This window comes from Xyrauchen texanus, chromosome 41, assembly GCF_025860055.1.
Source record: "Xyrauchen texanus isolate HMW12.3.18 chromosome 41, RBS_HiC_50CHRs, whole genome shotgun sequence".
Lineage (NCBI taxonomy): Eukaryota > Metazoa > Chordata > Actinopteri > Cypriniformes > Catostomidae > Xyrauchen > Xyrauchen texanus.
The window spans coordinates 32,657,341-32,671,956 of record NC_068316.1 but is presented as its reverse complement, the minus strand read 5'-3'; the positions used below and the strand labels follow the sequence as shown (position 1 = coordinate 32,671,956).

Genomic DNA, 14,616 nt, shown 5'->3' with positions numbered 1-14,616 from the left:
TATTAAAACTATCTGATCTGGTATTGTTGAACAAGAACCATTTAAGCAAAAGGAACAATTGTCTTAGTATATATAGCACTTACAGTTGAGAAGAGGCGTCCGACACGCAGTTCACTATCATTCCTTTATACACAGCATTTTTAACATGATGTCGCCTCAGCTCCCAAGGGATTATGGGATCATAATATGTCCAGTCAATCTGCACTTCAAAATCTCACCGGAAATAGTAGGTCATACGGGTATTTCTTCTTACGACTTCTGTCTTCAATTTTATGGTACTCCACAACATTCAGATCTTTTGGATTTATGAATAAAGCACTCCTGTTTAAAAATGTAACCCCTCTTCTTCCAGCTGTCATGGTATCCAATAAAAGAACACATTAATCTTAGAACCTAAATCCTTCAAGAACCTAAAACCTATTAAGTGCAATAGAATAAAATACACTTACATAAAATCACATCAAAGATCAGTGTAATAATGATTGTTTTATAGATTTTATATTTTCTTTTATCATTGACTGTAAAATGTCTTAAAATAATTTTAAACCTTTTCTTTCATTGTACTTACCCTTGTCAAAGTTTCCCACAGTTCTTGGTTTAAAAGTGGGATTTAATAAGCCTAACCCTAACCTATTGTCATTACTATGGTTAGACCAGCTAGTCATTCTAAAAAATAAAACTAGTATTTTGAATGAGATAACTAAAAGTCTAAATCAGTTTAAACTGCTGTATTCTACAGTGGCCATAAAGTGCAAAACAAAACAGGAAATCATAAAACACAACGGCAAATCAGAAAACAAAAGAGCAAATCAGAAAATACAGAACCAAATCCAGAAACAAAACAAGTTAGAAAACACATCAGCAATTTAGTAGAAACGGAAAGGGGAGGTACCATAGCTATCAAAATCCATGCCAAAATGGCACTGACTGAAAAACTAAATAATTTAAGAATTGGAAAACAGTGACAGGAAACCTTATAACACAGAGAGTAAAAACAGTGAGCGGCAAAATGTAGTTTTAGGTACAATGTTCATCTAGAGTGTAAGGGACTGTCTTAGTCCACAAACTACACTAAAATGTTGGTGCTATCCAAGCGTTCGTTCAATTGGCATGTTCTACCTTAAAAAACATGGTCCTTTAATTATTATTTTTTATAAAGGTTCCGGTTGCTGCCAATAGATAGATTTTCCAAGTATATCAAATTATTTAAAAAAAACACCATTAAAATTCATCAATATGTCATTTTTACATTACAAAGGTTACAGTAGGCTGCCAGTAGTGTGGATGACTAACTTACATTGTTTTTTATTAGTAGTATTATTTAAAAAAAATAAATGAATACTGTATATGTATAATTCCATATCCTGGGAAAATCTCACCCAGAAAAATCTGCATATTTAATAGCAGCCTTCTACAACCTTTACAATATGAATATAAAATCTTGGTAAAATTTCAGCAATTTTTTTCAAAAAAAATTGAACTCTGTACTCATAATTGGACATGCTGGCTTCAAATGTAGTAAGTGAGCCATCACGCCGGCAGTCTACTGCAACCATTAAAATAAAAAAAAAATGCTCTTTTAATAACAGTGTTTGTTATGTTAGAATATGCAAGTCAATTGAATGAACCAGCATTTTAGCGCAGTTTGTGGGATTTTTAGACGGTCATTTACACACCGTACCTAAAACTTTTCCTGCTCGCTGTTTTTGCTCTCTGTGTTATAAAGTGTCCCATTACTGTTTTACTGAGTGATGAACCACTCACAATTTTCAGTAAATGAGCATTTGGAATTAGTTTTGAAATAATTGCGCAAGTGGGCAAAGAACCAATCCTGTGGAAAGGACTAGGACAGTGTTTCTCTACTGAGGGTTGCAGGTCTATTGACTGGATTGCAGACAGCAGGGAAAGAACAATGTCATGGTTCTCCCATTGAAGATATTTTGGTGGCCGCCCATGTGATAGCCTATTTAGGATTGCAGAGGCAGATTTAATGATAATCTCGCAATCAGCTACTTTCGCACAAGTGTAACGGAACCAGCTTGCGATCATGATCTGCTCTGCTCTTTGGCGCGCACACGCAACAACCGGGCTTCCCTCAATATTGCGGAGCGCAGACTTCAAAACCGATGTGACCAATTTAAATTCTATGAGACCTGACATGCCAAGTTTGAGGAGGAAAAGAGCAACACTGTGATATGCGCTAATTTTCATTATATCATCATCTTTACAAAATTATTTCACGATTTTACATGAGTAAAAGTAACTGTTATATATATTGACAAAATGTTATAATTTCATATGAAAAAATCTAAAGGTAGAATCTATTAGACCTCATTTTATATCAACAGTGGCAGTTGTAGTTAAAGATTCAAGATATGTTTTAGCTAGTATTTATTTTTCATAAATACTATAATTTGTTATTATTATTACTATTATTTAAGACTAGCACACTGACCTAACCATGGACAAGCCTTTCCTCCTGTGTAATGTTCTGTTTGAATTATGTTTGAAATTAGGAAACAAACAGGATTATAATGGGCTCATATAAGCAAATATGCTCTTCAATTTTTAAAAGGGGGGAGAGACAACTTCCTGTAGATTTTTTGTTGACGTCAACAGTAAACAATAATGTCACTTGATGCATGTCCTTGTACTAGAAACCATAAACAAAACTATGCACATAAAAGCAAATGCGACCCAGGATACATTAAATACAGGTTATGTAAAATCTGTCCTGAAGCAAAACCAGTTGAGAACCACTGGCCTAGGTCTCATCCACACAGCCAATCAGGTGAGAAACTATTGTACCTTCTCTTCTGAACTGCTGTTGTGTTTTCTGTCTTGTCGTTGTGTTATCTGAAATGTTGTTGTGTTTTCTGATTGCTGTTGTGTTTTTGGATTTGCCAATGTGTTTTATGAGTTGTTAATGCGTTTCTGAATTGTTATTTTGTCTTTGGATTTGCCGTTGTGTTTTTAGATTTGCTATTTTGTTTCGCACTTCACGGCCACCGTAGTTTTCTCTATTAGCGCTAGTTCTTAGAATAATTTCTGTGAATGTTATCATACACACTGAAACTTTATCATATTATTTGTAATAGCTATTGTACAGTAAAATCAGACACAATAAACACACACTTAGACACACCCAAGTAAGGTTCAAATTAATAATTTTTTATTACGTTCTAAAATTGCTGGTAGGAAGTGTTTGCGTTTCCTCTCAAAGCCACATGAGGGCAGCAGACATCTGTCCTCTTTATTTATTTAATAAAAAATATGAATAGTTATTTTTTAAAGAAATAGTGTCCAAAAGCAATACAAATTGGCTTTATGTTAAGACTAGGAGTGCCACTTAAAAATAAAATGAAAGAATAATTTATACATATTAATAATAATACATTTATTAAAAAATAAAAATGCACTTTTAAAAGTCACCTAAAAACATGATGACAATGAATTATGGTTAAAACTAAATTATACTGACAAAATTTTAAGATTAATGATTAAGTGTCTTTGAAGCAGGACCGGATGCCAAAACCGTCTGTCATAGGACAGATTAAAAGGACAGGATTTTTGTCATAAATAAATGTTGTTTATGCCTTTCCAGGGTGTATAATAGCGAATTACATTTCCATTCAAACAATTAACCAGAAAAGTCAATGAGAAAGAATCATCATAATTTAATAATATATAATTACTTCTTTAAGAATTTCCCATCTTTTGTTAAAATTTTAGGTTCTTAATCGTTTATGTTATTGATCTCCCCATCTATTATATTTCCTTCCACTCCATCCTCGTATTCATGGGGACTCTGATTTGTCTTTATTACAATTTTCATGTAATATTTGCCCTTTTTTTTTGCCAATGTGTGAACGGCTTCTAACACAACTTAAAAAATGAGCCCTTTTCAGACTTCCCAGGTTGCCTATTAATGTCTTTAGACTGAGTTTTATGGGAAGGGAGCAAGTCGCTTTTGCCGGGAAAATCCAAACGTTTATCCGAAGAGCCTTGCCTCAGACAGTATGCCAGACTTCTCTTCCGCTATTCAACAGGGACAAATGGTAATGTTATCTTAGAGATGGATTCCAGCAAACGGTCGGCTCCCAGCACAACACCAACTATATATATATATAAAACAGTTGACAAATGTTTTATATAGTAATTGCGGCTCTTTATCCTCATGCAGTTGTCAAAGATGCTCTGGCTGGTAGAGTGACATTTCAAGTTTTGTTACAGTTGCCAGGGTGTCTAGGTCTTAGCACAGTTTATTTATTTTTTATGTTAAGATTTTGCTTTGAGGTAGATGAGGAAGCTAACATACTGTCTTAATGGTTCGCACATTTTATCGATATTTGATGGCCTCAAAACCTATGAGGTTCTGCTCAACTTATATTGAGCCCAAGATATTCCTCTTCTGTCTATCCAACTGTAAAACAAAACTCAACAGAAAAGCAAGCAGAAATCTGTATCAAACAATTCATTCAAGATATTTATTTTCATGACATTTCTTTACCAGTGCTGATTTTCTTTATTATATTACAGCGTAGCCAGGCACGACACGACAAAGTGACAAGCGATAAAAGCTTGCACTTTATAAAAGCTGTTAATCTGAGTTTTTGTCCTAAACAGACATGGCCGCAACAAACGAGAGCTGCAATTTTCTATTTCTGCATCTTTACACTAAGGTAGCCCCATCCACTCTGTTATCTCATTGGTACACAATTCTGCATCACATAAAAGCAAATTACACATGATTTACAGTATGTTCTGACTGGCTGGGGCTGTGCTGCATCATATTTGCTTTTGTTGTGGACAGACAAAAAAACCCTTGCTGTAAACTTGTTGTGTAGCGCCTGGTTGGGAAATGTTGTTATATTTTTAGTATATAATCTAACTGGACATGTAAGGAAAAATAACATATTTACACATATTTAGTTTAGAGGTGTATTACAATATATTGAATGACAGAAAAGTATGTCACATCCAAAACGTTTCACACCAAAAATCTTGATTTGTCGATTAGCAAAGTTGATTAGCTATAATTATTTTCAAGTTCATTGTTGACTGCGCTTTTTCTGCATGGCTAACATCAGTTCTGACATTAAGTTGCCATCAGAGGGCGTTGATAGTTGTGCTGTAGTCCTCTTTGGTGGAGGTGGAGCCACTTTCCTGATGGAGCCAGTGGGATGGTTGGCAGCAGATGATGCAGGAGCCGGTGGTGGAGGTGGAGGTGGAGGTCCTCCTCCCACTGATGCAAAGTTTTGGAGAGGTGGGGGTGGAAGGTAGGACAAAGGGTCTGGAGGAGGAGGAGGGAGAGATCCACCACAAGATACAAAACTAGGTGGTGGAGGAGGCAGAAAGTTAGGGGGGAGCTCAATGTCTTCTGGAGGAGGAGGTGGAGGAGGCAAGTCATCCATGGGTGGAGGAGGGAAGGAGGACTGTGTGAACTGAGGTGGAGGAGGGAACTTGTTGCCTTTGGTTGTGGTGGGAAGAGCAGGTGGGGGTGGAGGAAGAGACACAGGGTCTGGGGGTGGAGGCGGCAGGTTTTCCATTGAAGCTGGAGGTGGTGGAAATGCTGTTTGGTTGCCTGAATCCTTCAAAAACAAATCAAGGGGGTCATTCTGACATGCTCCAAATAAATGATGAGATTAGAAGCAGTACAGATATCAGTACAGCAGCTCCAAAATGTATTTGAAGACTTAAAAAGATATTTAGTAAATGATCTATTTTTGTTACATTCTATATAAAAATGTAAGGAAGTTTGTTTGGCTGGAAATGATAAAACTATAGATTTAGCCTAATGTTTGAAAATAAGACAAAAGTTTTTGGACACTTTCTGATTGTTGAATGTTAGTGGAACATGCCCATAGTTAATGCAATGAACCTGTGAACTGACTCCATACAGCCATTAAACATCACCTTAACACCAGCTGGTTAAAAGCCATTGCATAAAATGGCTCAGAAATGTGAAGTTAGTTTGATAAAAGCTCTAGCAGAATTTCATGCCACTTGCTTTGATATTTTGCTATGCAATAAATTACATTCCGACCTTTTTTTAGTGTGACTTAACCTCTTCAACTCTGGAGTATTTTTGGGCTGCTGCCAGCAATTTTTCAAACTCACATTTTTCAGCTCACGATTTACAAATAATGTGGACTAACTGCCAACAATTGGACTTTTTTTTGTGTGGACAAAAGTGTGGTCCTAACTTTGTAAGCATGTTCATAGACATTCAGTCTAATTTTCAGAGTAGTCAAGTAGTCTAGAAGCTCAATCTAGGTGTCATTAGAAAGCTGAGAATCTTCCCTTTGCGATTATGTAAAACATTTAATCATTGATAGTCATTAACTTATATTTCTGATTATTTGTTTAGCATGCTTTTCCTGTGGGACTTACACATATCATATTTCACTTTGTGATTCTTTTACAAATATTTTTAGCTGTAGAATAAGGGCAACAAAATAAACTGTACAGACATGTTCCTGATAATGAGAGCTTTAATTTAATATATAATGTGTCTATTTAAGTGCTATTTTAAAGACTTTTGTACTCATATTAATATTTATACCACATAACCACTAGGTCACATTTTCTTGCAACGCTGATGTTTTAAGGACTTAAGTAAAATAAATGCAGAAATGATGATTAGATCTGAAAAGTTCAGATTCTCAGCATTCAAATGATACCACATATGGCTGACTTATTTAAATGGGGACTTGAACATGTTTCATAATATAGGACACCATTTTGCAGTTGAAGAGGCACAAAAAAAAAAAACAGCGCACCAAAACACGCAGAAATAATTCACAAAGGTTCACTCAGTAACTTTTGTCTTTGTTCATCTTGGACTTACACTGATATCTAGTGTTGTGGATGCAGCATCATTTCAAATCAATAGTTTTCAGTTTCAGATGTAATTGTAGAAATTCACTGTACACAGACGTCATGATTATTTTAATCAATGAGTGTGAAAGTGTCAAATAACAGGATGATTACTGAGATTAAAAGAGTAGTATTCAGCTGGTCATGTGATTCTAAGATGGCAGCCCCCATGTGTGGACCCTCTCCATGTAGAATAAAGGTTACTGATATGACTGGAGTCTACATTTTAATATGTGCGTTCATTTACGTTACAATTCATGTCTTTAGCAGTTCAGCTTTTTTATAAGGAAAAAAAAGTATAAAGACCTAAAAAAAAATTTTTTTTTAAATTAACCAAAATTTTAAACCAAAAGTGTTATTCTGACTCACTCAAAATGACAATTTTTGAAGCAAATGAAAACAACTTTAGAAATACACTAGATAGGTACATTTCCTGAAGAAAATGTGAGTGGTGCTTGCCGTGGCAAAACTCGTGAAATAGCATGCTTGAAAAGAACAAAAATTATGGTCATAAATAAATGAACCCAGAAGTCTGTACGTTTTTCTGATGCAGAGATATGTGATTTGTTACTCGGTTGCTAGGGTAAACCCATCTGGTTGCTAGGCAGTTACCATAGTGATAGTAATGAAGTCTCCTTGCCATCCTTATTGAAATAAGTCAACCCGAAGTCTCTACTATTTTCTGGTGCAGAGATATGTGATTTGTTACTCGGTTGCTAGGGTAACCCCATCTGGTTGCTAGGCAGTTTCCATAGTGATAGTAATCAAGTTTCCTTGCCATCCTGAGTGAAATAAATCAACCCAGAAGTCTGTACTATTTTCTGGTGTAGAGATATGTGATTTGTTACTCGGTTGCTAGGGTACTATGTGTAGTTGCTAGGGAGTGGCTTGGCAGCTGCCAATCATGAAATTCCAAAGGCTGCTTGTCAGTATGAATGACATAAATCAACTCCCATGCCTCTGTGACATTCAGAATGGAAGATATCCCTCTATGGATTTTGGTTGCTAAGGTGCTCGACAATAGTTGCTAGGGAGGGGCTAGGAAGTGTTGAGGTGATTCATGATTGGCTGTTTGCTGCCCCGAGTCAAACGAGACCACCCTTGTGTTGGTATGACACTTCTAGCCGGAGATATCCCTTTGATCTCTTTCATTAGAAGTCTATGGGACTTGTTGCTAAGGTCCTCTAAATGGTTGCTAGGGCGTGGCTTGATAGCTTTGCAATGATCCTGAGAGACTGATTGGTCGTCTTAGTAAAATGAGGCAGGCCCCTTGTCTCTATGACACTGTGATCCAGAGCTATGTTTAATAAAAAATCCCTATTTCATGGGCCGTCCTACACCATTGTAAGTCAATGGGGGCAACTTTGGGCAGCTCCTGCCCCCAGGGTGCAACTTTTACCCCATATTGAGGTATGCTCTTACAGAGCCTGCCAGCCTCTTCAAATGTGGCAAATCACACGTTTCCGCGAAATCCTCGCTCGGAGCTGTGACGCGTCAAAGTTTGTCTCAATGTTAAGTCAATGGGATTTTTCGGCCGCTTTTTTGCCCCTGGGGCAAATACCGTACTCCGATACGCTTATAAAAGTCATAGCACACGTGTCCTCAATAGGCCGTTCGATTTGACACCTCATTCGTGGGTCTACGCCAAACGGTGCGGGACGAGTTAGGTGCCGAAGTTTTGTTAAGAGATATAAAAATAAAAATAAAAATAAAAATAAAATAAAAATAACTAGATGGGTACATTTCCTGAAGAAAATGTGAGTGGTGCTTGCCGTGGCAAAACTCGATCAAATAGCCTGCTTGAAAAGAACAGAAATTGTGGTCATAAATAAATCAACCCAGAAGTCTGTATAATTTTCTGGTGCAGAAATATGTGATTTGTTACTAGGTTGCTAGGGTAAGCCCATATGGTTGCTATGCAGTTAGCAAGGTAATACAATACATGGCTCCTTTCCATCCTGAGTGAAATAAGTCAACCCAAAAATCTGTACTGTTTTCTGGTGCAGAGATATGTGATTTGTTACTCGGTTGCTAGGGTAACCCCATGTGGTTGCTAGGCAGTTACCATAGTGATACTTATCAAGTCTCCTTGCTATCCAGAGTAAAATCAGTCAACCAGGAAGTCTCTACGATGTTCTGATCCAGAGATATGTGATTTGTTATTTGGTTGCTAGGGTAACCCCTCCTTGTTGCTAGGAAGTTACCATAGTGATACTTATGAAGTGTCCTTGCCATCCTGAGTGAAATAAACCAACCCAGAAGTCTCTACGTTTTTCTGATGCAGAGATATGTGATTTGTTACTTGGTTGCTAGGGTAACCCCATCTGGTTGCTAGGCAGTTACCATATTGATACTAATGAAGTGTCCTTGCCATCCTGGTTGAAATAAATCAACCCGAAGTCTGTACTCTTTTCTGGTGCCGAGATCTGTGATTTGTTTCTCGGTTGCTAGGGTAACCCCATCTGGTTGCTAGGCAGTTACCATAGTGATAGTAATCAAGTGTCCTTGCGATCCTGAGTGAAATAAATGAACCCGGAAGTCAGTACTATTTTCTGGTGCAGAGATATGTGATTTGTTACTTGGTTGCTAGGGTAACCCCATCTGGTTGCTAGGCAGTTACCATAGTGATAGTAATCAAGTGTCCTTGCCATCCTGATTGAAATAAGTCAACCCAGAAGTATCTACGTTTTACTGATGCAGAGATATGTGATTTGTTACTCGGTTGCTAGGGTAACCCCATGTGGTTGCTAGGCAGTTACCATATTGATACTAATGAAGTGTCCTTGCCATCGTGGTTGAAATAAATCAACCTGGAAGTCTGTACTGTTTTCTGGTGCCGAGATATGTGATGTGTTTCTCGGTTGCTAGGGTAACCCCATCTGGTTGCTAGGCAGTTACCATAGTGATAGTAATCAAGTGTCCTTGCCATCCTGAGTGAAATAAATCAACCCGGAAGTCAGTACTATTTTCTGGTGCAGAGATATGTGATTTGTTACTCGGTTGCTAGGGTAACCCCATCTGGTTGCTAGGCAGTAATCATAGTGATAGTAATCAAGTGTCCTTGCCATCCTGATTGAAATAAGTCAACCCGGAAGTCTCTACGTTGTTCTGATGCAGAGATATGTGATTTGTTATTTGGTTGCTAGGGTAACCCCATCTGGTTGCTAGGCAGTTACCATAGTGATAGTAATCAAGTGTCCTTGCCATCCTGATTGAAATAAGTCAACCCAGAAGTATCTACGTTTTTCTGATGCAGAGATATGTGATTTGTTACTCGGTTGCTAGGGTAACCCCATGTGGTTGCTAGGCAGTTACCATATTGATACTAATGAAGTGTCCTTGCCATCCTGGTTGAAATAAATCAACCTGGAAGTCTGTACTCTTTTCTGGTGCAGAGATATGTGATTTGTTTCTCGGTTGCTAGGGTAACCTCATCTGGTTGCTAGGCAGTTACCATAGTGATAGTAATCAAGTGTCCTTGCCATCCTGATTGAAATAAGTCAACCCGGAAGTCTCTACGTTTTTCTGATGCAGAGATATGTGATTTGTTACTCGGTTGCTAGGGTAACCCCATCTGGTTGCTAGGCAGTTACCTTAGTGATACTAATGAAGTCTCTTTGCCATCCTGATTGAAATAAATCAACCCAGAAGTTTCTCTGATTTTCTGGTGCAGAGATATAGTTACTGCTAAATGGTTGCTAGGGTACTCTGTTTAGTTGCTAGGGAGTGGCTTGGCAGCTGCCAATCATTAATCTCCAACGGCTGCTTGTCAGTATGAATGATATAAACCAACTCCCATGCCTCTGTGACATTCAGAATGGAAGATATCCTCTATGGATTTTGGTTGCTAAGGTGCTCGACAATGGTTGCTAGGGAGGGGCTAGGAAGTGTTGAGGTGATTCATGATTGGCTGTTTGCTGCCCCGAGTGAAACGAGACCACCCTTGTGTTTCTATGAAACTTCTATCCGGAGATATCCCTTTGATGTCTTTCATTAGAAGTCTATGGGACTTGTTGCTAAGGTGCTCTAAATTGTTGCTAGGGCGTGGCTTGATAGATTCAAAATGATCCTGAGATACTGATTGGTCGTCTGAGTAAAATGAGCCCGCCCCATTGTCTCTATGACACTGTGATCCAGAGCTATGTTGAATACAAATCCCAATGCCATTTCATTTCATGGGCCGTCCTACACCATTGTAAGTCAATTGGGGCATTTTTGGGCAGCTCCTGCCCCCAGGGGTGCAACTTTTACCCCATTTTGAGGTATGCTCTTACAGAGCCTGCCAGCCTCTTCAAATGTGGCAAATCACACGTTTCTGCGAAATCCTCGCTCGGAGCTGTGACGCGTCAAAGTTTGTCGCAATGTTAAGTCTATGGGATTTTTCGGCCGCTTTTTTGCCCCTGGGGCAATTACCGTACCCGATACGCTTATAAAAGTCATAGCACACGTGTCCTCAATAGGCCGTTCGATTTGACACCTCATTCGGTGGGTCTACGCCAAACGGTGCGGGACGAGTTAGGTGCCGAAGTTTTGTACGGAGATAGAATAATAAAAAGTATAAAAATAAAAATAAGTATGTGAGATTACAATAGTGATGCTTTGCAAGCACCACTAATAAGTATGTGAGATTACAATAGTGATGCTTTGCAAGCACCACTAATAAAGCTAGAGTTTAGGTATTTGCCTTTACAAAAGTCGCATGAGTGGTTTTTATCACGTTGCTATGCGGTTGCTAAAGTGTTCTGGGTGGTTATTAGGGTGTTGCTAGGTGTTTGCTCAGGAGTTTTGGGTGTTTTTAAGTGTGTTGCTTTGCGGTTGCTATGGTATTCTGAGTAGTTGCTAGGTGGTTGCTTTATGGCCCCAGATTGTGTTCTGTGTGAGATGAGAATTTAAGGTGGTTTTCACACTGGGTGTGTTTGCTGCAGTCTGAATTGGAGTGTGACAAATGTGCATTATTTCCAATGATGGATAAGAAAACGTTGCTGTATTTGTGTGTTTTTTATTCATTTTGTGCTATTTTGTGCACCAGAGTAAACAACACTTGTGGCTTTGAGCATTGCATGTTGTAATTCAGAACCAAAGTATAGGTTGTGCTACCATTCCTGCGAACCGGTCCACAGTTCCATTGCAACCAAACTCAGACCACCTTCTACTGTACAGGTAGTTTGGTACTATGGTCTGCTCCCCGGTCTGCAAAACAGCTTTCATATTACAAATTTTTATTTATGCATACCATACTCTAAATTGAACTAAACTGCCAGTGTGAAAGGCCTCTAAGGCTGATAGATTCAATTATTCTGAGATCTGTTAGATTCAGAGGTTTTGTACCTTGATCTCCATTGGGGGCTGAGAAACGTGTCCATTTGCAGCTTTAGCTGTAAAATAAACACAAACTTTTCTAAATTTCCTCAAATGTATCTATGTTGTAATAACAAAGATGCGAGTGACAACTTTATGATATACTAATATTTATCTATCTCCATTGACTTTACCTTTAGGTGTGGGGGATGGTGTTGATGCACTGGAGATGGATGGGCTTCCCTGGATGGTGGTGGTCCAGGTTGCAGAGCCCGCGGCTTTCCTCACAGCAGCTTTGTAGTTATCATACAACTGCTTACCATACTAAATATGCAATTAAAACAAAATTTATTGAAACAAAACCAAACAAACAAAAGATAAACGTAAAGAACTCATAACAGAATCCAACACAACACAGCTCAAATTAACCACAGAAAATGTTGGTGCTTAATTTTGCTTCATCAGATTTTGTAATGTGTTTTTATTATAGAATCAACATCTACTTCATAAATATTAGCCATATTTTGCAAAAGAAGTAGGGTTTGTAAATTATTGCTTGGTTTTGGCTCACCTTTGCGACACGTATTCCAGTTACCCAAAGGGTCATGGACCACTCGTCGTCACAACACAGATACTTGATGTATTGTGATTCCTTTTGGATTTGAGGATGCTGAAAACATATCACAATAAGCATATCAACATAAAGCAACTTGTGTAAACCTTTACTGCTATAAATGTATAAATGTAACAGATGAGAAGGCCAATATATCTAGAACAGTAAAAATAAAGTACTTTTCATTATTTAATCACCAAGAATTTCATCTATAGCTTTATGCATATCACCATGATACTGTTCAAACTGAATTTTGCACTTGAGTATGATAGAGGAACAAATATGGCATATTGCATATTTTCAATTTATTCAATATACACTTATTGCCACAATCATACATTTGATCTTATTGTGTATGAGGGGGTTGATGTTAGTAATATAGCTAAAATAAAACTGATAGTTCAGACTCTAAATTCTGACCGGATGAGCTGCGTATGAAAATAACTATAAGAGCAGACCTCTCTGTGATGTGCCAAGTTCCTATGTTGGTGGAAACTGAAAACAGACTAGAGTTGAACAATACTACTTGGCGGAAGAATTTATTATTTTGATTATATTTATTACATGGTACTTATTCAGGGCCCAATAATCTGATCGGACGATTTTTGTCCAAGAGGGCTAATATTATTAAAACAGTAATGGGATGTTTCACTGTTTATATCACTTACACCTGGACACAGTTTTTCTTGGTTGTCGGCAGATAGGATGTTTCAAGCTTCTTGGAAAATTCTCCACAGTTCTTCTATTCGTTTAGGATGCCTCAGTTGATTCTGTTTCTTTATATAAACTCAGACTGACTCGATGTTCAGTGGAGGGCTCCATTGGGGTCATTCCATCTGTTGCAGGGCTCCCTGTTCTTCTATTCTATTCTATTCTCTTTGCAAAAGGAATGTTTGTGACTCTAACATTTATATTTCCTATTGACACACTAAAGCTGAAGATATAAATAACCATCTTAAGACAAAAGAATTTGAGAAACATCTTAAGTGCCTAAAACTTTTGCACAGTACTGCATCTGGGAGCGAAAACGTGTTAGACAGTTCTGGGAGGTAATAGTAGCCAATCATTTTTATGACAGACTTTGTGTCCAGCATATCCAGAGCAATCTTTCAGATGCTGTGCAGTGATACTGATTATATTCTCTGAGCAAATAATTTATACACATGGAAAAGTCACAAAGTCACATTTCTTTTGTGATATGCATCTACAGTATATATAAATCCTATAGGAATATATTTGGTATACATGTTTACATTTCGTACTGAATAAACAAATATCCACCTCAAGTGAGTGTATTATGCAAATTTTGGAGATTTGTCACATCTTGGTGGTTCCATACAGCATTTTTTATGAGATATCCCAAAATTCACATTAAAATGCATGGATGGAAACCATGTTAATGTCTTGGCATTTGAAACCCTAATAGCAATATTTCCTAAGTAGATTTTTTTGCCCCTTAATAATATTGCAAGTTAAGAAACATGCTTATCCTCTCCACTCATGATCATGAATTCATGCAGGTTATGCATTCAACATTTCAATAATAAATTATCACCATTGTGTAAGTTGGCTGAATTCTCTGCTGTCTCCATAGACAAGCATTACTTCACTTTGTCTGAAATTAAGTTCTGTAGCAGAAGTTGAGCAAGTTTATAAACTCTTCACAAGATGCCTGATCTCAACTGCTGTTGCTAACACACAAATCTCTCTAAACAATGTAGCCCATTGCTTCCCAAGAAATTTTCATCTTCTATGTCGACCCTCATCTCTGCAAGCTAAACAGGAAAAGCTTTCCCAACCACTTCCTGCATTCTGGAAGTTCAAAT

At 37.7% G+C, this 14,616-nt stretch overlaps 1 protein-coding gene across 1 annotated transcript in view; it reads right to left on the bottom strand.

Annotated features, from left to right (window-relative positions):
- Window positions 1-3,205: 3,205 nt before the first annotated feature.
- The window catches only part of apbb1ip (amyloid beta (A4) precursor protein-binding, family B, member 1 interacting protein), a 39,201-nt gene continuing 27,790 nt past the window's right edge, over window positions 3,206-14,616 (bottom strand). Inside the window, exons 11-14 of the mRNA XM_052114076.1 lie at window positions 12,749-12,847; window positions 12,372-12,501; window positions 12,208-12,254; window positions 3,206-5,591 (exon numbers count right to left, since the gene is read on the bottom strand). Coding sequence (XP_051970036.1) covers window positions 5,052-5,591; window positions 12,208-12,254; window positions 12,372-12,501; window positions 12,749-12,847 — 816 coding nt within the window. The 3' untranslated portion in view covers window positions 3,206-5,051. The remainder of the gene's footprint in view (window positions 5,592-12,207; window positions 12,255-12,371; window positions 12,502-12,748; window positions 12,848-14,616) is intronic.